This window comes from Citrus clementina, unplaced genomic scaffold (genome assembly GCF_000493195.1).
Source record: "Citrus clementina cultivar Clemenules unplaced genomic scaffold, Citrus_clementina_v1.0 scaffold_5, whole genome shotgun sequence".
NCBI classification, from domain to species: Eukaryota; Viridiplantae; Streptophyta; class Magnoliopsida; order Sapindales; family Rutaceae; genus Citrus; species Citrus x clementina.
The window spans coordinates 28,741,152-28,764,634 of NW_006262201.1; the positions used below are offsets into that span (position 1 = coordinate 28,741,152).

At 41.7% G+C, this 23,483-nt stretch overlaps 1 protein-coding gene across 1 annotated transcript; it reads right to left on the reverse strand.

The window, feature by feature from the left end:
• Positions 1–11,632: 11,632 nt before the first annotated feature.
• On the reverse strand, positions 11,633–15,826 carry LOC112098123. Its single transcript, XM_024183743.1, has 3 exons — positions 15,038–15,826; positions 12,326–14,917; positions 11,633–12,124 (listed from the first exon to the last, which is right to left on the reverse strand). The coding sequence occupies exons 1-3, from the start codon at positions 15,824–15,826 to the stop codon at positions 11,633–11,635; spliced, it is 3,873 nt and encodes a 1,290-aa protein (XP_024039511.1).
• Between the last annotated feature and the right edge of the window lie 7,657 nt (positions 15,827–23,483).

A 23,483-nucleotide genomic window follows, 5' to 3' on the forward strand; every position in this document is an offset into this window, starting at 1 on the left:
TTTTCGGAACACTTTTGAATGGAATTTTTTGTTTTTCAAAACTAACGAAATCGTAAAAATAAATAAACACGTGTTTGGTTTTGGGCATTTTCTTTTGTTCATTTAATATCACCTGGCTCCCTGATTTTTGACTAATTATCAACGGTATCCTGTTAGTTTCCAAATGGAAATAATATTAGGTCATGAGATTATTTACTCCATTTAGATAATATACTTGGCTCTAGGAAGATTCTCCTCTTATCACTCAAGTTAGGCTTTTACCTTAGAGTTGAGTAAATCATTAAAATAAATTATAGCTATCACCAATTCTTCAGGATACTTTCAATTTTCTTCCATCAAATGGCAATGAGGCAAAATTACCTCAATTTATATTGCAAAACTAATACTTCAAATTCTGACAATAAATTTGATGACGGTCGATTTTATGTATAGTAATTTTGACTCTTTTGTTTGGTCTAAAAGTAGTTATTTAAAATGGCAATGATGACTTATTTAGAAGAAATGGTAAACTTATAGTTCGTAATATTATTTACACAAATAATAAGGACTAATTTGATAATAATCTTTCAAATAATAATGAAGTGTTAATTACTATTTAACATTTTTGATTAATTTCTAAATTTAAAACAAATATGAAAGTTGATTGCTTCGAAGGTTGGATCGTGACAAATTGGCAAATGAAAAGAGAAGTAGAGAATATATATTCTGATGAAAGGGACAAGATTAAGCAAGGGGACAATATTCTCTATTGGACCGACAAAGTTTATAGTGTAATCCCCAATTGCCAAATTGCCAAATTGCCAAATTAATTAATTATAACCCGAATTTAATCCGAACCCGAATTAATCCGAATCCGATCCGATTACACCCGACCCGAATTCATCCGAATAACCCGAATTTAATCCGAACCCGAATTAACCCGCATCCGATCCGATCCGAACTCCACCCGACTTTTTGACCCGATCCGATCCGAATTTAATTCAAATTGGATCGGATCAGGTTATAAGTTCGGGTGGAGTTCGGATCGATTTTTATCCAACCTGACTAACCCGAAACCCGATCGGGTTGATCCGAACCCGACCCGAACCCAATTTTGCCCACCCATATTTTTCCGTGCACTTGTAAACCGGGCCGTCGGATTGCACATAAAGCAAATGATCAAACCATTAAAAGACCGGCCGGGGCCCACTGACTCTCATTTTCTTTCATTTGACCATTAAAAGCTTTTGGCCACCCCCACCAAATAAATAAAAATAAATAAGCTCTTGTTCTCTTTTGTTCCCTCTCAAAGGAAAATATCTGATCACCGGATAATGATTCCGGTGACACAAAATATCAAGACACCCCCTTAAATTCCCTTAAATTTACGATAATACCCCACCATGGATGATTCCATTGAAATGCCGCCTTACAATGAAATGCCTAAAAAGGGTTTTAACTTCACACCCTTGCACTTGATCTTAACCCTCGTTTTTCCAATTTTAACTTTCTTTTCGTTGGCATTTTTGATTGGAATCGTAGCTGTTTTATTCGGCGAACCATCAGTTTCGAGTTCCATTTTTGTCCCTTTCCCAATGCAAGATAGTGTTCAGTAGGAAGTTTTTTTTAACATTTTCAATTTTTTTTCCATTTATGAAGTCCAAAATTTTTATTAATTTTGATTTTTTTGAATGATTTTGCAGGTGTTGATATAAGGTCATCAAAAGTTTGTGAACTTGGGGTGTTGAATTATAAGGCGAAGCGTGTGTTTTATCCATTTGAAGCAAGTAAATTTCGCCGTCGATATGATTACTATTGGGCTCCTATCTTCAAGGTATTCATACATTTTCTCAACTTTAATTACTTACCTGTACTATAAGCTTCTTAGTGGTGGTCTTGTTTTGTGGTTTTGATGAATGTGTTTAAGGGTCAGTTTGGGAATGCTAGTAATAGGATGTTGTTAGTGTTTGGCAGTAAATTTGCTATGCATAATTCAGCAATGTGCTTGATTTTGGTTATTGTCTTTAACAATTTTTAGGTGGAGTACTTAGATCATTCACTGGGACAAACGCGACTAGCATTTGCAGAGGCTCCAAATGAAGCACTTTCTCATAGTTGTAGACCTAATTTTGGTGCTACTTGGTTGACCAAAGATAAGTTCCAGGTTGGGGTCGGCAATGCAGAGCTTCTGCGTGTATTAAAATTTGAAGCCTAGTAAATGAATTTCTAATTTATTTATAGTGTTTGTTTTATCTTGACAGAAATGAATGCTAACTCAAGATTTTCCCAACTTTAATTACTTACATGTACTATAAGCTTCTTAGTGGCGGTCTTGTGAGCGGAAGTGAGCGGTGTGGCTGACAGCTTCTTGAAAATTATAAGTTTGAACAGAGCATGTTAGACTTTTGTTGACCAAATTCGAAAGCCAAATGGCACAGCTCAGAAGCTTTTGAATTGAATAACTTACTAGAAAGCTCCAATTTTTTGTTGGCTACAGTAAAAGGATGTTGTTTTATTCTTCTTATACTTTACGCTTGCATCAGCTTAAATCACTTCTTAAACGCTTTGCTTTAACTCTACCGCTTCGTACTGTTCTATATATGTATCGGGTATGCGGTTGTAGTTCACTGCTGAGACTACGTGTTTGTTTGACGTGGTAATTACGTTACGAGTCTGTTAAACATTCGGTGATTAAAGTATTATCAATTATTTCAAAGGGACAAATAAGATTAGCTACAACACACCCATTAGTTTATAAAATTCGAATAAGATGGAATAAAATAAAAAAATAAATAAGTAAATTGACTTTTAATTTTAGTGGTTGAATATATTTTGTATTCTCTCAGGGCACTGCTGTAATTGTTCCTTAAATGTCAGTCACACCCACATGTTACAGACACAAGAAATGAAATCTAAGATCACCTGTTTAATTAAAGAATCACTCATGAAAAAATTTTGCCATTTTGATTTGAGGATCCACATTTTGAACAATCAACTTATCTTCATCAAGAACAGATCATGGCCTGTGAGTAGAAAAATTATTTTTGGACAAATTATTTTTGTTAATAGAAGAATTTCTCAAGGGACTATTAAAATTACTAATAAAAATGTCAGACACACCCACGTACCATCGACACAATTGACTATGAGGATCCATGTTTTGAACTGCCACTTAATGTTCATTAAGAACAGAGTATGGCTTGTGAGAAGAAAATTTTCTGATTTTGGCCTGGAACAAAAAGAAATTAAATTGAAGGAGAATCTGGTACTTTCTCATTAAGAAAGGAAGACGGGGCATACTATGGTACCATACAATACAAAAAGTCTCCATTTTCATAAATCAATTAATCTGTCGTACCAATATCATGTTTAGTTTTTCACACTAAATAATCAAGAAAGCAAACAAATTCACAGTTTAGAGGGGTAAACTAGCTTTTAGATTTTAGAACTAGGCTAGCTACCTCACCAAATTCCAGTTTGTACAGTGAACTACAAGATTGAGAAAATAATGTATTTATAGTTTAATTGAATCATGACAAACAATGTAGTCATAGCTCAATCAGACATGATCACGGAGAGGCATATTCTTTTCAAGTTAATTTGATCCATTTATAAGAAATGAAGTGGATCGAAGTTAAAAGTTCAAATAAAAAATCCTTGTTCTTGAGTTTTACAACGTCGTTACTCCTTCAAGAGGCTGATTATGCAAGTGAATGGAGAAACAGAATGCTTTTATAATTTTTTTAATAATTGTAAAAATAATTAACCATAACAAATCCCTTGCGTAAATAATAATCATTATTTAAAAGGTAGAAAGATAGTTAGTGCACAATCAAATTTTAAGCCCCTACCTCCTCGGCCCAAGATTCAAACTTAGATGATCAGCCAAATAAAATTATTTGAAAATCATTCAATCAAGTTCTCGGGACAAAAATACAAGATCCTTATTTGCATGATATATATGAATTAATGTAATTTATTTGAATTATCCAAATTCATTAGAGATAAAACTATAAAATATACCAAAAAAGTTAGAAGGAAGGGTGTGTTGGGATATTTTACAAACTATAGGAATCTGGTGAGATTTTGAGCCAAACTGTAGGGAGTTGAAGGCATTTGCCCAATATGTTTAGACGTACACTAACCGTTATTAGTCTTGAAGTGGGAAAAAATAGTTGGAAAAAATTAACTAATAAAAAGCTACGGAAATTAACCCCCCACAAAAATGACTTTTTATAGAAGAATTTATGTTTTTTAAAATATGTTATCAAAGTGTATTTGATCAAATCTCAATTGCTTAGTATGGTTAGGATTTTGTGAACATCACTAAAAAGTGAAAAACTATGAATGATAGGGGTGATGCTTGCAATATGAATAAATAATGGACTGATTCAATTGATGATTACATTTATATATTATTGATTATTTATGAATTTCGGCTGAGCCTGCTCGTGGTTTTGATAAAAAGGAGGGGCTGGCTTCAAATATTTGAATAGGCATCTCCGCCGTACCTCAAACAAATCTGTCATTATTTGTGCCATGAAACATGTTTCGGCCGTCAAAGTCATGAGAGGGTTGACTGTGTAGACTGTGTAGTAACAGCTCAAAAACTAAATCTACCAAAATCAACGAAAGTTAATAAAAATTTATTTTATTAATAAAAATAAATAAATAAATAATTATTATTTTTGGAGACGTGTGTAGTTGAGTCTGTGGACTGAAATGGAAAATATGAAGAAGTTCAGAGTCGTTGTGCAGATTGACTTCAGTTAAATGGGTCTAGTAGATATTTTATGCTGACGTGGCACGAATTAGTTATAATCTGTTACAACGATTCCAGAAACATCAGTATAAATAGAAGCTGATGAGCAGTGCCTGTTGTACGATCCTTTTTCTTCTTCAGTTGTTCGTCAATTTGCATAGAATCTGTTTCATTGTGATCTGTGCAAAGTCTTCTTCAAATCCACTTATGTTTGATTAGGTGTTGATCACTAACGAAGTAAATTTTTCCTTCAAATCTTGCTTGTTCGTGCCCCTGTTTCAGTTCTGGATTTTTCTTTAGTTCTGGTTTCTTAATTCAATTGAATTTCAGTGGAATCGACTTGAAAAGGACTCCATAGACTCAACATTATTTAACGACACTCTGACCTTTTTTTTTTAAATAGCGCCACAATATAATAGTCTGATTTTAGAATTTCAGTGTAATCATAGTCTGATTTTAAGAAAATTATAACTTATTTTAAATAGCGCCACAATATAATTCTAAATATTTAAAAGGAAAACATTATCCACCTGGAACGACTTCAAGTCCAAAGTAAAAGACAAGAGTGGCTCCCCGCAATTTTCTTGTTTTCAGTATATTTTCTTTTTTTTTTCTTTTTTAAAATCTTTTGACGCATGCATAATCTACCCTTGTTTATTATCTCTACTTTTCTCTGCTCAAGTCCCTTTTTTTCAAATATTATTTTAAATAATAAATTGAATAAAAGTACATTTGTGTAATTAATTAGTTTCTGAGTGGGGCATATTTGGTGTAGTGTTATGCTATGTAAGACTCAGCTATTATATCACACATACGCATATAATTAAGCATTTGTTATTATAGCAAAGATCCATAGCATGAAAGCGAATAAATTTAACTAAATGATTAATTAATCAATTAAGTTTCATGAGCTTTAATCGAGTTAAAACCAAGTACAAACATCGTTAACAAATACTGAAATTTAGTAAATTAAAAAAAAAAAAAACTAATTCAAGTAATATGTAGTTTTTACATGTTGATCAGCAGAATACAACATCACATTTTGTCATTGACAATATTGCATACCAGTCATCCAAAGCATTACCTCACGAGGTTTTATGAGAAACGAAAGATAAGTGTTTGCTCTGAACAATTAAAGTTGCTGCTGCCAACCTCCCCGAAGACCAAGAAGACGGAACAGGAAGCTAATGCATCAATGTCTTCTTCGTTATAGCTGCTGCGTAGTTAGGTGTAGTTTCCTCATTTGAAGCTGTCTATACACAGGCTTTTCCCCAGCTAATGTACAAATAAATGTACCAATTGGAGAAGACTTTACAGAGTTTCTCTCACACACTCTCTCTCTCAATTTCATCTAGAAGTCCCTCCGAAAGCATCTCCCAAAACAATTAGTCATCTTTTATACTCTGTTTTCTAGAAACAGAGTCCTAACTGTTGATGCGAGATTCCGGTTCTCCTCGTTCTACGACCAGGATCTCTGCTCGATCAACTGTACCACGACCAGGAGGTCTCCTAGCAATGCTTCTTCTCCAGATGTCCCTGCACACACAGACAAGTCAGAGTACGCCGGTCGTTCTCCCGGCGCAAACCCTCCGACGCTCAAGTCAGATATGAAGGTTCGGGGAACGCTTGCCACAGGTCTTATGGCTTTCTCGTGGTGTTCTCTTTTATCTAAAAAATGCCAACCCTTTTACCTTCGTTGGCTACCTTTTTATAGGCTTCTCCGAATCCCCCTTTTCCGCTTTTTTGCCAGACGGTATGGGACTCTGACCGCTGCGTCATGGGCGAAGGTGGGATCTTGCGTGTTACGCCACGGTTCTGGGGAAAGCGTGGCTGTCGTGATTGAAATACAAGTATGCAACCCAAGAGGGGGGGTGAATTGGGATTCTAAAAAATATTTAATTTATTAAAGAAAAACTTAATGCAATTATAAATCAAATTCAAAGCAATAACAATTAAGATGATCACAATATAAAAAGATAAGGGAAGAGGGATTCAAACACCGAGATTTTTACGTGGTTCGGCCAACCTTGCCTACGTCCACGCCTCCAAGCTTTCCGGGCTTGAGGATTCCACTAAGCAAGCCTCCAAGGCTTCAAATGCTTACACTTGACTTCCAAGGTGTCAATGGACCTTTACAACAAGAGATTATCCCCAATCTCTTAACCCAAGTGTATCCCAACACTTACAATTACTCAAAGTAAAAGATTACAAATTGTTTTTCTCTCACACAATATTTAAGATTACAAATCAATGCCCAATTTGTGAATAGATGAAGAGAGAATGTGTTTTAAGCTCTATGAAGATTGTATTCTCAAATATTTGCTCAATGGTCGTGTTGTGATCAATCTTTGTTTGGATTTGAATGAGCTTATTTATAGTTGCAGCTGAAAACTAGCCGTTATTGACTTTCTGCACACTGTCGGATCACCGTTAGCTAGATGTCGGATCGCCGTTTGACTGGTCAATATGACCGTTGGGCTGATTTTTCAAATTGTCGGATCGCCGTTATCTAGATGTCGGATCGCCGTTTAGGTCCAGAGGCTACTGGTTGATATCGGCGAGCCGTTTATCACACATGTCGGTTCGCCGTTAAAGTCCAGAGACTACCCTTCAGTTCTGGTTGATATCGGCGAGCCGTTTTATCAACATATCGGATCGCCGTTTAGGTCCAGAGGCTACTGGTTGATATCGGTGAGCCGTTTATCACAAATGTCGGTGTGCCGTTTTCGTCCAGAGGCTAATCTCCATTTCTGCTTGAAATCGGCGAGCCGTTTACTACAGATGTCGGATCGCCGTTTTCCACAAAAACTGCTGCAGTGAACTATTTTGCAAGATGACTGTTTTGTCTCCAAATTTTTATAAAAATACTTTATGAAACTTGTCAAAATAGATGAAAATTATGTTGAGCTTTTAAAACGATTAATCAATATTAATCATGTTTGTTATCATCAAAATCAATAAGGAATAATTTATGTCAACAGTGATTCTGTGAGATCTTGCGTGTAACGGGACTCTGACTGCTGCGTTATGGGAAAACGTGGGATCTTGCGTGTTACGCCACGGTTCTGGGGAAAGCGTGGCTGTCGCGCCTAGAATCTCGGGCTGGAGAGCATGTCTTGTCAACTGCCGTCGACCGGGTCTCCTCGCTTCTCGACCTCTAGCCGGAATGATCCTATGCCTCCTACAGGAAATTGACCTCGCGGATGACGGGCTCGTGGGCGAGCAGGATATTTCTGCTCCTGTTCCCCCGCGCATCAGGCTTTTACGGAACACACCGGCTCGAGGAACTCTGCCCCCAGATATCTGCTCGCCATGCCTGGTCTCGTCGACGTATTTCTCCTAAACACCGGTCCCCCAGTTTCTGGTGTTGGGTAATGTAGTGGACCAGCAGTAGAAACTCGATAGTACCCGCTCACGTGGGACTGGAAAAAGCTGCCAAGAGTCATGTCGCATTTAATTGCGGACGGGGTGACGTGGCGGAAATCCCCCCCTCCATTTGAATTTCAAACCGACGGTTATGAGGCCCTCGGGATTCGGCGCTGTTAAATGCTGGCAACCCAAGAGTCCGTCCCCATTTAGAAAAACCAAATCCTCTCGAACGGCATATTCATCATCCACTCCGTCCCCGTCTCTGTCTCTCCGGCAAAGAAGTTCCGGCTTAAAAGTCCTCCATCTCTGATTTTCACCGACTGAACCATTACTTCAGGTATTTCTTCTATCTCCTTGGCCTCGGATAGTTGTAGATAATTTCTCTTTTCTTCTGTTTGGGTAGTAGTTGGTGGTGTTGTGGTTAGAGCTTAGGGAATGTCGAAAGGCAAAGAGAAGGTTATTGAGGTTGACGACGACGAGTTGGACTCCCTGCCTAGTCTGCTCACCGACCCTGCTTTTGACCCCGGGATTCCCCTAGAGCCCACTAGGTCTAGTGTCGGGACTAGTGCTAGGAGGATGTCTCCCCAAACAACCTCTACGAGCGGGAGTAGTGGTGAGGAGAGATCTTCTGACTCTGAGGATACGTTGAGTGAGAATGGCGAAGGTGATTCTGGTGAGGTGTCTCCATCTAGAACATCACGACCAGGAGAACGGGGTACAGTAGGAGGCAGAGCCTTGTCGCGCGATTATGCCATTGATTACATGACGTGCACGACCTCGTTTGACGAGCTCAAGGACCTCCGGCTTAGGTATAGCATTCCTGGTGAGATACCTCTCAAGGTCCCAGGAAAGAAGGATGCTCCCAGCCGGCCTCCTAGGGGATACGTTACCCTGTTTTTAGAGAGCTTTAAGTACGGGCTGAGGTGTCCCTTGCAACCCTACTTTGCCCGGATATTTAACGGGCTAAACCTAGCTCCTGGTCAGCTGAATCCCAATGGGTGGAGAGTGCTCTCTGGTCTGTTCATATTGTGGGACAGATGTTGCCAGAGCGAGCCCACGGTTGATGAGGTGAGACACCTGTACCAGCTAAATAGCAGCCCCAAAGATGCCGGCTGGTACTACTTTCAATCTAGCACCAAGAGCAGGAAACCTATAACCGACCTCCCCACTGGTGGTGGTGGGAATTGGAAGAGAAAGTTCTTTTTTGCTGGGGGTCCTTGGGGTCAGGTTGCACAAATGGACGGGAAGGATTATCGGGTCCCACCCCGTTTCACGGTCCCAGGTTGCCTGCTTGCTTTTAGATGTCTTGTATCCATAAGTGTTCTTGCTTTATTGGCTTGTCTCTAACCAAGTGTCTGTTTGTGTTGTAGTTTCCTGGGGTGTTCACTTCCCACTCCCACCTGACCAGCTCAAACGGGTCGAGGCTGTGCTCGCCAATTCCTGCTCGAGCCGGGAACTGTTAACTACGTACAACTTGCTCGAGTCTCGCTTGATACTTCCTGGCCATAGGATGGAGGACGCTGTGATTGGGGCTCTGACCCGAAAACGTTCTCGACCCCCAACCACGAAGAGGGACCAGAGTAAGGATGCCCCTGTGGCAAAGCGGGCCAACATCGTGCAGCAGGTCCCACCCCTGAAGATTCTACCTCCTGCTCCCGCAAAAATTGGGGAAGCTGGTGGAGCTGCCACAGATCCTGCTTCCTCTCCTCCTCCTGTCGGGCCCCGATCTCACTTACCCGACAGCCGAGCAGAACATCTGGTCCCCTACTTCAATGAGTTAATTAAACTCGTGAGCAGGAAGGATCTGGAGGACTTTGACGGCCGCACCTTGGGTGAGTTGGTGGGGGCCATGCAGCATAGCGCTTTCCACCTCAGCTGCATGACCACCTATTACAAGGCTAAGGTTGGCCGCTATGACCGGAAGATGAAGGAGGATATTCAATCGGCAACGACCAGAGCTGACGTTGCTGAGAAGAAAGCAGGGGAGCTGAATCTCGAGAATCTGAAGCTGATGGAGCAAGAATCACTTGCTCAAGCAAAAGCCATCGCCCTCGAGGAGGAGCTTATCAAGGGCAGGGAGGATCTGCAAAGGCAGAAGGCAATGTATGAGGCTCAGCTCGAATCTCTTCGCAACTCCCACCGAGCTCAGGTCGAGAACTTGGAGAGGGAGGCCGACAACCAGTACGACCAGGGACTCCGGCATTCCTATCATTGTATCATGGCCGTCCTCGGGAAGCAACACCCTGATCTGAAGATGGGTGACCTTGCGGCTGGTGTTGCTCAACATATGGACGAGGAGGCGGCCAAGGAGGATGCCAAAGGGGTAGAGCCGATCGTGATAGAGGAGGAAAACTCTCCTCCTCATGTGGTCCCTGCTGATGTTGGCGAGGCGAGCACCCACCCCGATGCCTCTAGTGATATCCCTCCTGCACCTGAGGAGGTCCAGCCAACCGATGCCGCTGGGCTCACTGATCCACCATCTTCTTGATATATTTCTTGTATTGTAATGACAATGTTTATGAAGATTATTCCCTCTGTTAATTATTAACAAATTAATAAAAATGTTTTTGATCACCTTCTTGTGTCGTAATTACGAATTAATTTTCGTTTGAGAATCTGCTTGTCCTTGTCTAGACGAGCATGTTCCGGCTTGGCTCATGGTTTTGCCACATGCCTTTGAAGATTTTTCAATGCTTGGGATTCGGTTTGCCTTCGCGCAGTTGAGCAGATCCCGGCATGCTTGGCTTCGGTCTCGCCATAAGACAGGCTTTGAGACTTGACGAGCCTTTGCATGCCTTGGATTCTTCAAGGGTTGGGATTCTGCTGCCTTCTCGTGGCCGAGCAGATCCCGGCATGCTTGGCTTCGGTCTTGCCATAAGACAGGCTTTGAGACTTGACGAGCCTTTGCATGCCTTGGATTCTTCAAGGGTTGGGATTCTGCTGCCTTCTCGTGGCCGAGCAGATCCCGGCATGCTTGGCTTCGGTCTCGCCATAAGACAGGCTTTGAGACTTGACGAGCCTTTGCATGCCTTGGATTCTTCAAGGGTTGGGATTCTGCTGCCTTCTCGTGGCCGAGCAGATCCCGGCATGCTTGGCTTCGGTCTCGCCATAAGACAGGCTTTGAGACTTGACGAGCCTTTGCATGCCTTGGATTCTTCAAGGGTTGGGATTCTACTGCCTTCTCGTGGCCGAGCAGATCCCGGCATGCTTGGCTTCGGTCTCGCCATAAGACAGGCTTTGAGACTTGACGAGCCTTTGCATGCCTTGGATTCTTCAAGGGTTGGGATTCTGCTGCCTTCTCGTGGCCGAGCAGATCCCGGCATGCTTGGCTTCGGTCTCGCCATAAGACAGGCTTTGAGACTTGACGAGCCTTTGCATGCCTTGGACAATTTCTTGGTTTCAAGCATAAAATTGCTTCATTAATGGCCGGATTCGACTTACATAAAATTGTTTGGGACATAAAGCGTAAAAGATAAACGATAATGAGCATGAGCAGAAATAGCTCTCAAATGTGAACAAATCTTACTGGAAGTATTTTCGGAGGTGTGCTGCGTTCCATGGGCGTTTCACCTCGGGGCCGTCCGCGCGAACCAGCCTGTAAGCTCCGGGTCCCGCTATCTGCTTGACTCTATATGGCCCTTCCCAATTCGGTCCCAGCACTCCTTGAGTCGAATCTTTGGTGCCCTGATTCACTCTTCTCAGTACCCAGTCTCCGACCCTGAATTGCCGTATGTTCACCTTCTGGTTATAATACCGAGCAACCCTCTGTTGGTACGTGACTGAACGCTCGGCTGCTTGCTCCCTCCTTTCCGTCAGCAGATCAAGATTCAAACATATCTGCTCGTCGTTCTCTTGCTCATTGAAATGATCTGTCCGGTGTGTGGTCGTTCCTATCTCAGCCGGCACGACCGCTTCGTGTCCGAAAGCCAAAGCGAACGGTGTCTCCCCCGTTGCGGTTTTGTGGGTTGTTCTGTATGCCCATAGCACACCTGACAGCTCGTCAACCCACGCACCCTTTTTTGCACCAAGCCTGGTTTTCAGAAGCCTCTTGATGGTCTTGTTGGCTGCTTCTACTTGTCCATTCGATTGAGGGTGAGCAGGCGAGCAATACTTCAGCTCTATCCCGAGGTTCTGGCAGAAATCCCTGAAGCTGTGATTATCGAACTGCCTGCCATTATCCGTTACCAAGGCATATGGGATCCCGTATCGACAGACCAGGTTTCTCCACACGAAGTCTGTTGTTCTTTTCTCCGTGATCCTGCTAAGGGCTTCCACCTCTATCCACTTCGTGAAGTAATCTATAGCAACTATTGCATGTGTTGCTGCTCCTCGTCCTTTTGGCAATGGGCCGATCAGATCAATTCCCCATTGAGCAAATGGCCAAGGGGAGGCCATAGAGGTGAGCTTCTCTGGCGGTTGGTTGGAGAAATTTGCAAAACTCTGGCAGCTTGTACAACCCCTGGTCTTCTTTTGCGCATCCTGGTGCATTGTCGGCCAGAAATATCCCTGCCTTAGGACCTTGTGGGCCAGGGATCTCCCGCCTGAATGATTTCCGCAGATTCCCTCATGTACTTCTCTCAGCACGTAATCCGCGTCGTCGTCATCCAAACACCGAAGGAACGGTAATGTGTATCCTCGCCGATACAGTACCCCGTCGATCATCGTGTATCTCGAGGCCTGAGCTCTAATCTTCCGAGCTCGCAGCTTATCTGGTGGTAATACCCCGTCTCTAAGGTATGAAACTATCGGGTCCCTCCATGAGCATTTTTGTTCTATCCGCAACACCCCCAAATTATGCTCGATACTTGGGCTGGATTTCACCTCTAGAGGGACCGACTTTGGCATTTTTTGGTCGGCTACTGCTGCCATCCTAGCCAAAATGTCTGCTCGACTATTCTGCTCCCTGGGAATTTGTATCACCTCCACTGCTTCGAACTTCCCCATCATCTGCCTGACTATCTTCAGGTACTGTTCCATCTTCTCCTCTCTTGGTTGGAATCTTTCACTGACATGATTCGCAACCAGCTGGGAATCAGTTCTGATCTTAACTCTGTCTGCTTTCACGGCCCTAGCCAATTCCAGGCCTGCTATCAAGGCTTCGTACTCTGCCTGGTTATTTGTGGTTGCAAATTCCAACTTTACAGCATAAGAGATCTCCTCCCCCTCTGGGCCTTCCAGGACAATCCCTGCTCCTGAACCCCGCTCCCCTGATGACCCATCTACAGACATCTGCCATACTTGAGTTTCATCATTGCCTATAACTGCATCTTGTTGACCTAAGCATGTTTCGGGCTCTGTGAATTCAGCTACGAAATCGGCCATTGCCTGGGCCTTTATCGCTGCGCGGGGTTTATAGTCTATGTCGAACTCGCTCAGCTCCACAGCCCACTTGACGAGCCGCCCAGAGGTATCTGGCTTGTGCAGAGTCTGACGCAATGGCTGGTCTGTTATTACCGAGATCGGGAAGGCTTGAAAATATGGCCTCAACTTCCGAGCAGCAACCACCAGGGCAAGTGCCCATTTCTCCAACGGCGGGTACCTGGTCTCAGCGTCGAGCAGGGCCTTGCTGGTGTAGTATATCGGATACTGAACTCCTTCTTCCTCTCTCACCAGAACAGAACTGGCGGCCCGATCCGATACCGCCAAATACAGATACAACTTGTCCCCATTCCTCGGTGTGGACAGCAGCGGAGCTTGCTGCAAGTATTGCTTCAAGTTCCGGAAGGCTTCCTCGCATTCTGGGGTCCATTCTGTTTTCTTTCCCCTCCTTATCACTTGAAAGAATGGCTGACACTTATCTGTAGCTTTGGATATGAATCTGCTCAACGCCGCCAACCTCCCCGTGAGGCCCTGCGTCTCCTTCAGGTTACGAGGAGACGTCATTTGCACAATCGCCTGGATTTTCTCGGGATTTGCTTCAATCCCCCTATGGCTCACCATGAATCCCAGGAATTTCCCGGACTCGACCCCAAAAGCACACTTCTCCGGATTGAGCTTCATCTTATACTTCCTCAAAAGCTCGAATGTCTCCTCGAGGTGTCTGACATGTTCCTTCGGGATCTTGGACTTGGTGATCATGTCATCCACGTACACCTCCATGGTTTTCCCGATCAACGGCTTAAAGACTTTGTTCACCAGCCTTTGATAGGTGGCCCCAGCATTCTTGAGACCGAATGGCATCACCCTGTAACAGAACAAACCTTGGTTAGTGATGAAAGCCGTGCTCTCCTCATCCTGCTCGTACATGGGGATCTGGTTGTATCCCGAGAATGCGTCCATGAAGCTAAGCAGACCATGTCCAGCTGTTGAATCTACTAGCTGATCGATCCTTGGTAAAGGGAAGCTGTCTTTTGGGCACGCCTTGTTGAGGTCTGTGAAATCCACACACATCCTCCACTTGCCGTTTGCCTTCTTTACCAACACCACATTTGATATCCACTCTGGGTAGCTGACTTCCCGAATGAACCCTGCTCTCAGGAGCTTCTCCACCTCGTCATTTACAGCCTCATACCTCTCCTGGTTGAGGCACCTCCTCTTCTGCCTTACTGCCCGAGCACCTTTCTTTATTGCCAGCTTATGACACGCTACCTCAGGGTCAATCCCTGGCATGTCTTCATGTGCCCAGGCAAACACATCAGCATGAGCCTGTAAGCATTTCACCAACTCCTGCTTTTGCTCTCCCTTCAGTCTCGACCCGATTCTGATCGTCTTTCCCGGGTTCTCTGGTCCCATGCTTACCGTTTCCAGATCCTCTACAGGTTCTTGTCTGCCGGTCTTGTTTTCCACTCGGGTATCGAGGGATGTTATCTGCATTGCCTCCCTTGCTGCCGAGGAGTAGCAGCTTCTTGCGATCCTCTGGTCTCCTCGTACCACTCCTACTACCCCATTCACCCGGTACTTCAGAGCCAGATAATGGTTGGACAACACCGCTTTGCTCATCCTCAAAAACGGCCGACCTAGGATCATCTGGTAAGGACCTTCCTCATCCACTACGACAAAGTCCAGTATCATTGTTCTTTCCGTCGGGGGGCTCCCAATGGTGATAGGTAGTTCGACCACGCCCAGAGGAACCAGCTTCCCTCCTCCGAACCCCTTCAAGGAGGTGTTGGTGTATTCCAACTTCCGGTCGGCTATTCCCATCTCTTCCAGGGTTGACTTAAATAACACATCAACTGAGCTCCCTGTATCAACCAGTATCCGGTCAAATTTCTTGCTAGCGACCGTAGCCTTGATGACTAAGGCGTCCTCGTGGGGGTATAGGATCCCTTCCTCATCCTCATCCGTCCACATGATTGGCACTTGCCTGACCCTTGCCCGTTTGGCTGCTGGGGTGTTGAGGAGTACCTCTTTACTGGTCATGGCGTACCTAGCATAATTTTTCCTCGATCTGTTTGAATCTCCGGCCAACATTGGGCCCCCCGCTATCACCCTCACTGCGGGCTGCTCGTGCCTCAAGATTCTATCACTCTGCTCCCCTTCATCTGTTGTGGCCACCATCGGGAAAGTCCCGTCCATAAACTCGTCCAGGTACCGATTTCTCACCAAATCTTCGACCTGGGTCTTGAGATCTCTACACTCGGCTGTGGTATGGCCATGGGTGTCATGGAACTTACAATAACGTCCTCTATCCCTCCTGTTGGGCAGCTTTGTTATCGGTGTAGGGAGGTGCAGCAGCCCTCGATCCTTTATGGCCTCGTACACCTCATCCAGGGACATCTTCAAGGGAGTGTACCGCCCATAGTCCTGGTGCTGGTCGATCCGATGTACTGCTCTTTCTCTGTTTGCCCCCCTCGATCCTTTATGGCCTCGTACACCTCATCCAGGGACATCTTCAAGGGAGTGTACCGCCCATAGTCCTGGTGCTGGTCGATCCGATGTACTGCTCTTTCTCTGTTTGCCCCGCTTTGAGTTGGGGGCGGCGGAAGTACTTCTGGTCTGCTCGTCCTGCTACCGTGGGAATGTTGATGAAGACCACCAGATGCCGGATCATTTCTTGTCCAAGGTTCCCTGGCCGGGGAACGAGGAGGTTGCGCCCTGCTGCGCTGATACTGTGGTGGCCTCTGATGAGGCTGGTAAGCAGTGACCCTGCCTCCTGCTCCACTACCGGAGGCCTGGTGGTCCCTCCTCCTGATTGGCCCGTTCCCGGGTAATGCTTTCATCTCTCTCCTCCCCAACCCTTCTAACTGGTCTGTCTTGATCCGTGCAGCCTTCTCCTCTTCAATCTCGATGTCTCTTTTAGCCTGTTCGTATGCGGCCGCATACGTTTGAATAGCTGGGCTTCTCAAATTGTACCACAGCCTTCCTATCTTCACCCCTTCTTTCAATCCCCTTAACGCCTGAGGGTGGTTGAAGGCTCCCAAGTCGAGGACAGCCCGATGAAACCTCTTGATGAATTCCCGAAGGGTTTCTTGCTCCCCCTGTTTCATGCTTTTCAGCTCCATCATGTCATCTTCCGGTGACATTGCCCCACTGAACTGCTCCGCGAATTCCTGGCACATCTGCTCGAAGGTTTTAATGCTGCCCCGAGGAAGTTTCCTGTACCATTCTCGTGCACGTCCCTCAAGGGATAGTGGGAACACCCTGCACCTTTGGGATTGAGATAATCCTTGTACCCCAGTTATGTCGTTGAAGCGCTCTATGTGCATCAGCGGGTCAGTTCTTCTCGCGTATCTGAGGTCGGGGAGGCGGAAATCTCTCGGAATAACTGCCCTCATGATCTCTGCTGCGAGCGGTGATTCTCCGTCCAGCATTATCCTCCAACCAGGGGCTCTGTTCCTCCCTTGCATATCGTCAATTATCTGCGCTAGTCTGCGCACTTCCTCCTCCAGCTGCCCTGCTCGACCAGGGTCACGTGCTGCAACTTGATCCCGCTCTTGCTCTACATCTTGCAGGTGTTGCCTCAACTCGGTTTCCTCTGCATTTACCACCCCGTCGTCCGCGTCACAAGTCTGTCTTGCCGGGGACCGCTCTCTTTCTCTATGAAATTCTCCCCGTAGAGGTGCGTTACCTCTCTCACCACCAAATCTCCCTGTGGTTTGGCTTCTCCCCGCACTATCGGGACCTGGTGCCACTCCACCGCCTCTCACCCTTCCCTCTTGGGTTTCCCTTCGTTCGCTCCGTAGCTCATGCAGGATGGTTGTCAAGGTCTCCATCTGCTTTTCCATCCGTTCCATCCGGTCGAACATGACTTTTTCCCGTGCTTCACTGACTATCTCCCTCAGCGTCACGGAATCGTTAAGCCTCATATCACCCCCTTGTGCACTACTTCCTCCTGTCTCCATTGCTTTTCGCTTACTCCACCCCTCTTCTTGCTACCAACAGAAGCTTTTTGCTCTTCTCCCCACAGACGGCGCCAAAATGTTGATGCGAGATTCCGGTTCTCCTCGTTCTACGACCAGGATCTCTGCTCGATCAACTTTACCACGACCAGGAGGTCTCCTAGCAATGCTTCTTCTCCAGATGTCCCTGCACACACAGACAAGTCAGAGTACGCCGGTCGTTCTCCCGGCGCAAACCCTCCGACGCTCAAGTCAGATATGAAGGTTCGGGGAACGCTTGCCACAGGTCTTATGGCTTTCTCGTGGTGTTTTCTTTTATCTAAAAAATGCCAACCCTTTTACCTTCGTTGGCTACCTTTTTATAGGCTTCTCCGAATCCCCCTTTTCTGCTTTTTTGCCAGACGGTATGGGACTCTGACCGCTGCGTCATGGGCGAAGGTGGGATCTTGCGTGTTACGCCACGGTTCTGGGGAAAGCGTGGCTGTCGTGATTCTGTGAGATCTTGCGTGTAACGGGACTCTGACTGCTGCGTTATGGGAAAACGTGGGATCTTGCGTGTTACGCCACGGTTCTGGGGAAAGCGTGGCTGTCGCGCCTAGATTCTCGGGCTGGAGAGCATGTCTTGTCAACTGCCGTCGACCGGGTCTCCTCGCTTCTCGACCTCTAGCCGGAATGATCCTATGCCTCCTACAGGAAATTGACCTCGCGGATGACGGGCTCGTGGGCGAGCAGGATATTTCTGCTCCTGTTCCCCCGCGCATCAGGCTTTTACGGAACACACCGGCTCGAGGAACTCTGCCCCCAGATATCTGCTCGCCATGCCTGGTCTCGTCGACGTATTTCTCCTAAACACTAACTAAATTAATTGACTGTACAGTGCATTTCAACATAGCATATTTAACCGTTTTAACCGTCTTCTGAGTTATCATCAACAAATTCATTCATATTTCTCCAGTCTTACGGACGATATCATATGTTTAATAATGAATGAATAGTCTTGGATCAGTGTTTTGCAGCAAATTCACATCATAGTTTTGATTCTTTAGATATGAATTCATCACATTACCGAAAAGAATATGCGCTAAAAAATGATTCCAAGACTATTTGACTACCAAAAGCTGCTGTCAGAGTGCACTGAAAGTTTCCGTAGGATACTTTGCGGTTGTTTATTATGTTATGATGGGCATATAATTCTCAAATTTTGACTCCTCTCAGCGAAAAATATATCAAAGTTTAGATTATGTGTTCGAGCTTTAATAAATGCCTGAGTTAATAATAATAACAACAATAATAATAAACTAAAAAGCAAAATTACTATTGAATGATCGGAAAAAAAATAAAATTGAAAACGTGTGAACTCCAATAACCACCCCACAAATTTAGTGGCGAATTTTGGAGAGGGCAAGGCTGGGCTTCTCAGAAAAAAAATGACGAGTAGAATTGTGGAAAATTAAAGCAAAATGACAAGTATGGAAAGGAAGGCTGAAAGTAAGGCATGACGAAAGGCTTTGAGAAGGCTGAAGACTACCAAAGAAGACAACTGAAAGCTAGCTGGGGCCTGAGTGTATAAATTGTTAGATGTGTTTGTTATAAATAACATAGAACCCTTTTGTTATTTATAGTTATAGAGAAAGAGAGAATGTGTGTTTTTTAATAGTTAGAGATATAGCTAGAATGGGTGGTTCAAAATCCAAAATGGTGACAATGTTAGTTCTCGTATTAATAATATTAGGAAGGGGGGGGGTGTGGAGTGAGGGATGTTTGGAGCATGAGGAATTTGCTCATTTTCGGCTTAAACATTTCTTCAATTCCCCTTATAGACTTCAAAACTGGGTAGATGAACAAAGGGAAAGGGTTTAGTGCAGCAACTCCACAGGCCGAGTGGTACAACTACACCTTAGTCTTACTAGGAATATCGATCTGGGAGTGTGGTATCTGAATGCTTCTCTCTTTACTCCCTTTCAACAACTCGGTAACAAAATAGCCGGCTGCATGCGTTGAGAATGAAGGTCCTTCATTTAATTTAATTTACTTAATTTCTCCCTCCTAATTAATGTCTATAACCATTAGGAGGAACAAGAGATTTTATTAACTCAAATATATCTAATGGAGCTCATTCTTTGGTTTTACTTGCAGGTCTAGAAGCAGGTGTCATCTAACAGCTGCTTTGATAATTTCCCACCCCTTCATCTTTGATGGAAAGATGAAATAAAAACAAAATGGTGAAAATGGTATTGGTACCTGAGGCTATGTAATCTAATTCAACAACTGCACCATCAAAACGATTACATAAGTCCCAGAAGAATCAAACATTAGTTTGCAAAATATCAATTGCTGGAGGTTAGATTCTAACTTCCGCTCTTGATTTTTATGGGCATGTTGTATTGTACTTGCATACGAAAATCATATTTTAGTTTACTTACACTCAACGCTTGGATTAAAGTTTTAGGTGGGGCAAATTGAAGGAGACTAAAATGACTCAAAAAAATAGTTGAATGAGTGAGGGTTTTGTCTTCATTTAAGGAGCTCTTTATAAATTTTAGGATTTTTTTTCCCTGAGAAAATGTATGCCAACTTATTCTTTGCTTCTTTTCTGAAGGGACAAATGCAACTAAAAGTGTATTCTTGAATTCTCCAGGATAAGAGACATATGTTTAATTAGATTCTCGAGCCTTCAAAACAATATCAAATTTTAGATTGCTAAAATTTTATATATCTGAGCATGATGGTGTTTGACATGACTTAAAACTGTTTAATTTACTCTCAAGTACAAGACTACCTAGTTATATTGTAGCTTAGAGTCCGAGGTTAATCCACAGATAAATGATTTAATTTGAGATTATCCCAAAAAATAAAAATAAAATTTAAATATATGTAATTTAATTTGAAAAAAAGTTATGAAATTAAATTATTTAGGGTCATGGATCCACTCTTAGTAATAAATACAATTTAATAAATTATTTTTATTTTTATTTTATTGCCCAAAAGATTAATTATATAAATTATAATTATTTTCCCATTAATTTTATTATGGATTAAGTACTTAATGTGCCAAAACTTAACTTGTCTACAATAAGTCAAAATACTATTTTACCAGACTTTATGCTAAGATATTAAGAATTCATGTGCCAAACTCCCATGTTTGTCTACAATAAATCAAAATTTCAAAACATAAAATATGGATCAAATTAAATAAAAAAATAATTTAATTTATATAATTAAAAATAGAATTTGATTAAATCATATTTTTCTACTCAGAGTTTTACCTCACCCTAACTATTAGTATTTAGCTAAACATATTTGAAATAAATGAAATTATTAAAATTGAAAAATACATAATTAAAAAAATGGTATTTGAAAATTAGAAATAAAACTAATTTTATTTATTGAAAATGTATTACAAAGAGAGATGAGAAGAAGAATTTGAGGGGAAAGAAGAGAAGAAAATGTGTGGAGAGGTGTGTGAAATTATATTGTAAAGATTTTACACAAACAAATGAATAAAAAAAACTAAATGAAAATTACACAAATTAAAAAGAAAATGAAAATTAAATAAACAAGATAAATGTGCAAGAAAAAAATGCGCAAAAAAATAAATAAACTGAAAAGTAATTAACTAAAATTAAAATAACTAAATAGGCGGTAAACAAAGTAAATGCCAAAAATAAAATAAGTGTGAAAATTAAATTACAGAAATTAAAAGAAGAAAGAAAGAAAAAAATAATTATCTCAAAGTGTAAACTCTTTTTCTTTTTCTTTTCAAATTTTAAATATTACCAGCCCATTAAGTGATTAATTCAAATTATTAGGCCTTAATAGTAATTTTTAAAATCAATATTCAGTTTATTGAGTCCAAATAAGGTCCAAAGAAGTTCAAGTTGTTGGTCTAAAATTGATAATTTTGGGAAATATTGGCAACGGACCTATTCAAAAAGTTCTATCATTTTGTGGTCAAACTGCAATTATGAGAAGAATGATCCAAAAATTAGAATTTTTGGGATGAGTGAGATTTAGAAAGATTTTGTGGATATAACATAATTTCAGAAAGAAAAGGAGGTAAATGAAAATTGACACAAAAAGCACAAAAAGAAAACAAAATAAATACCTCTCCCGGCAAGGCGGTAAAAACTTAACACGACTTAAAAGTATTTAGTTTACTCTCAAGTATAAGAGTACCTAGTTATATTATATCTCGGGAAGTCCGAGATTGATCCACAGAAAAATGATTTAATTTATTTATTTAAGTTTATCTAAAAAATAAAAATAAAATTAAATACATGCAATTTAATTTGAGAAAAACTATGAAATTGAAGTAGTTAGGATTATGGATCCACTCCTAGTGATAAATACAATTTAATAAATTCTTTTTATTTTTATTTTATTGACCAAAAGATTAATTGTATAAATTACAATTATTTTCCCATTAATTTTATTATGAATTAAGTACTTAATGTGCCAAAGCTTAACTTGTCTACAATAAGTCAAAATACTATTTTACCATACTTTATACTAAGATATTAAGAATTCATTGTGCCAAACTCTCATGTTTGTCTACAATAAATCAAAATTTCAAAATATAAAATATGGATAAAATTAAATAAAAAATAATTTAATTTATATAATTAAAAATAGAATTTGATTAAATCATATTTTTCTACTCAGAGTTTTACCTCACCCTAACTATTAGTATTTAACTAAACATATTTGAAATAAATGAAATTATTAAAATTGAAAAATACATAATTAAAAAAATGATATTTGAAAATTAGAAATAAAACTAATTTTATTTATTGAAAATATACTACAAAGACAGATGAGAAGAAAACGTTGAGGGGAATGAAGAGAAAATAAGGTTTCTACTCAGAGGTACTCATTAGTGGTTTTTAATCTTTTTAATTCTTTTTACCGCACAACTGATCAAGAATTTTATTTTGTTAACTAATCAATTGCAAAGCATATCTAAGTGTTGAACGGTACACAAGATTGGAAAAAAAAAATCTTAAAAAACGTGCGGATTCGGGTGGCCACACCAGAAATCTATTACAATAATTAGCTTTGATGCTGAGAATCTTTTAATTTCTGGCCGTATTGAAGTTTTTAAGATAACAAGTTCCCCTTCTCGTTTTTTTTTTTATAAATATATAAGCTTATAACAATTTTAGCATAATGACTCATTTGTAGAAGAATTTATGATTTCCCATTAATATTAATATGAAGTGGGGTGGGTCAAATCTCAATTGCTTGAAGAATTTTTTTATTATTATTAATATTGTTAATATTGAAGTGGGTGGGTAACGGACCAGTGTTTCACTCAATTCGTGGCGAATTAAATATTACCATCCAAGGTAGAACTGTGGAAAATTAAAGCAAAATGACAAATATGGAAAGGAAGGCTGAAAGTAAGGCATGACGAAAGGCTTTGAGAAGGCTGAAGACTACCAAAGAAGTCAACTGAAAGCTAGCTCCGGCCTGTGTATGAGGGATGTTTGGAGCATGAGGAATTTGCTCATTTTCGGCTTAAACATTTCTTCAATTCCCCTTATAGACTTCAAAACTGGGTAGATGAACAAAGGGAAAGGGTTGAGTGCAGCAACTCCACAGGCCGAGTGGTACAACTACACCTTAGTCTTACTAGGAATATCGATCTGGGAGTGTGGTATCGGAATGCTTCTCTATTTACTCCCTTTCAACAACTCGGTAACAAAATAGCCGGCTGCATGCGTTGAGAATGAAGGTCCTTCATTTAATTTAATTTACTTAATTTCTCCCTCCTAATTAATGTCTATAACCATTAGGAGGAACAAGAGATTTTATTAACTCAAATATATCTAATGGAGCTTATTCTTTGGTTTTACTTGCAGATCTAGAAGCAGGTGTCATCTAACAGCTGCTTTGATAATTTCCCACCCCTTCATCTTTGATGGAAAGATGAAATAAAAACAAAATGGTGAAAATGGTATTGGTACCTGAGGCTATGTAATCTAATTCAAAAACTGCACCATCAAAACGATTACATAAGTCTCAGAAGAATCAAATATCAGTTTGCAAAATATCAATTGCTGGAGGTTTGATTCTAACTTCCGCTCTTCATTTTT

Bases quoted from the DNA above. Each gene is read 5' to 3' on its own strand.
- LOC112098123 (XM_024183743.1), bottom strand. From the start codon at position 15,826: ATGTCCCTGGATGAGGTGTACGAGGCCATAAAGGATCGAGGGCTGCTG. The intron at 14,918-15,037 runs GTGTTGTCCAAC...GAGGCAATGCAG, and splicing joins TTTTGAGGATGAGCAAAGCG to ATAACATCCCTCGATACCCG. The intron at 12,125-12,325 runs GTCTGTCGATAC...GGTGCAAAAAAG, and splicing joins ACTTCGTGTGGAGAAACCTG to GGTGCGTGGGTTGACGAGCT.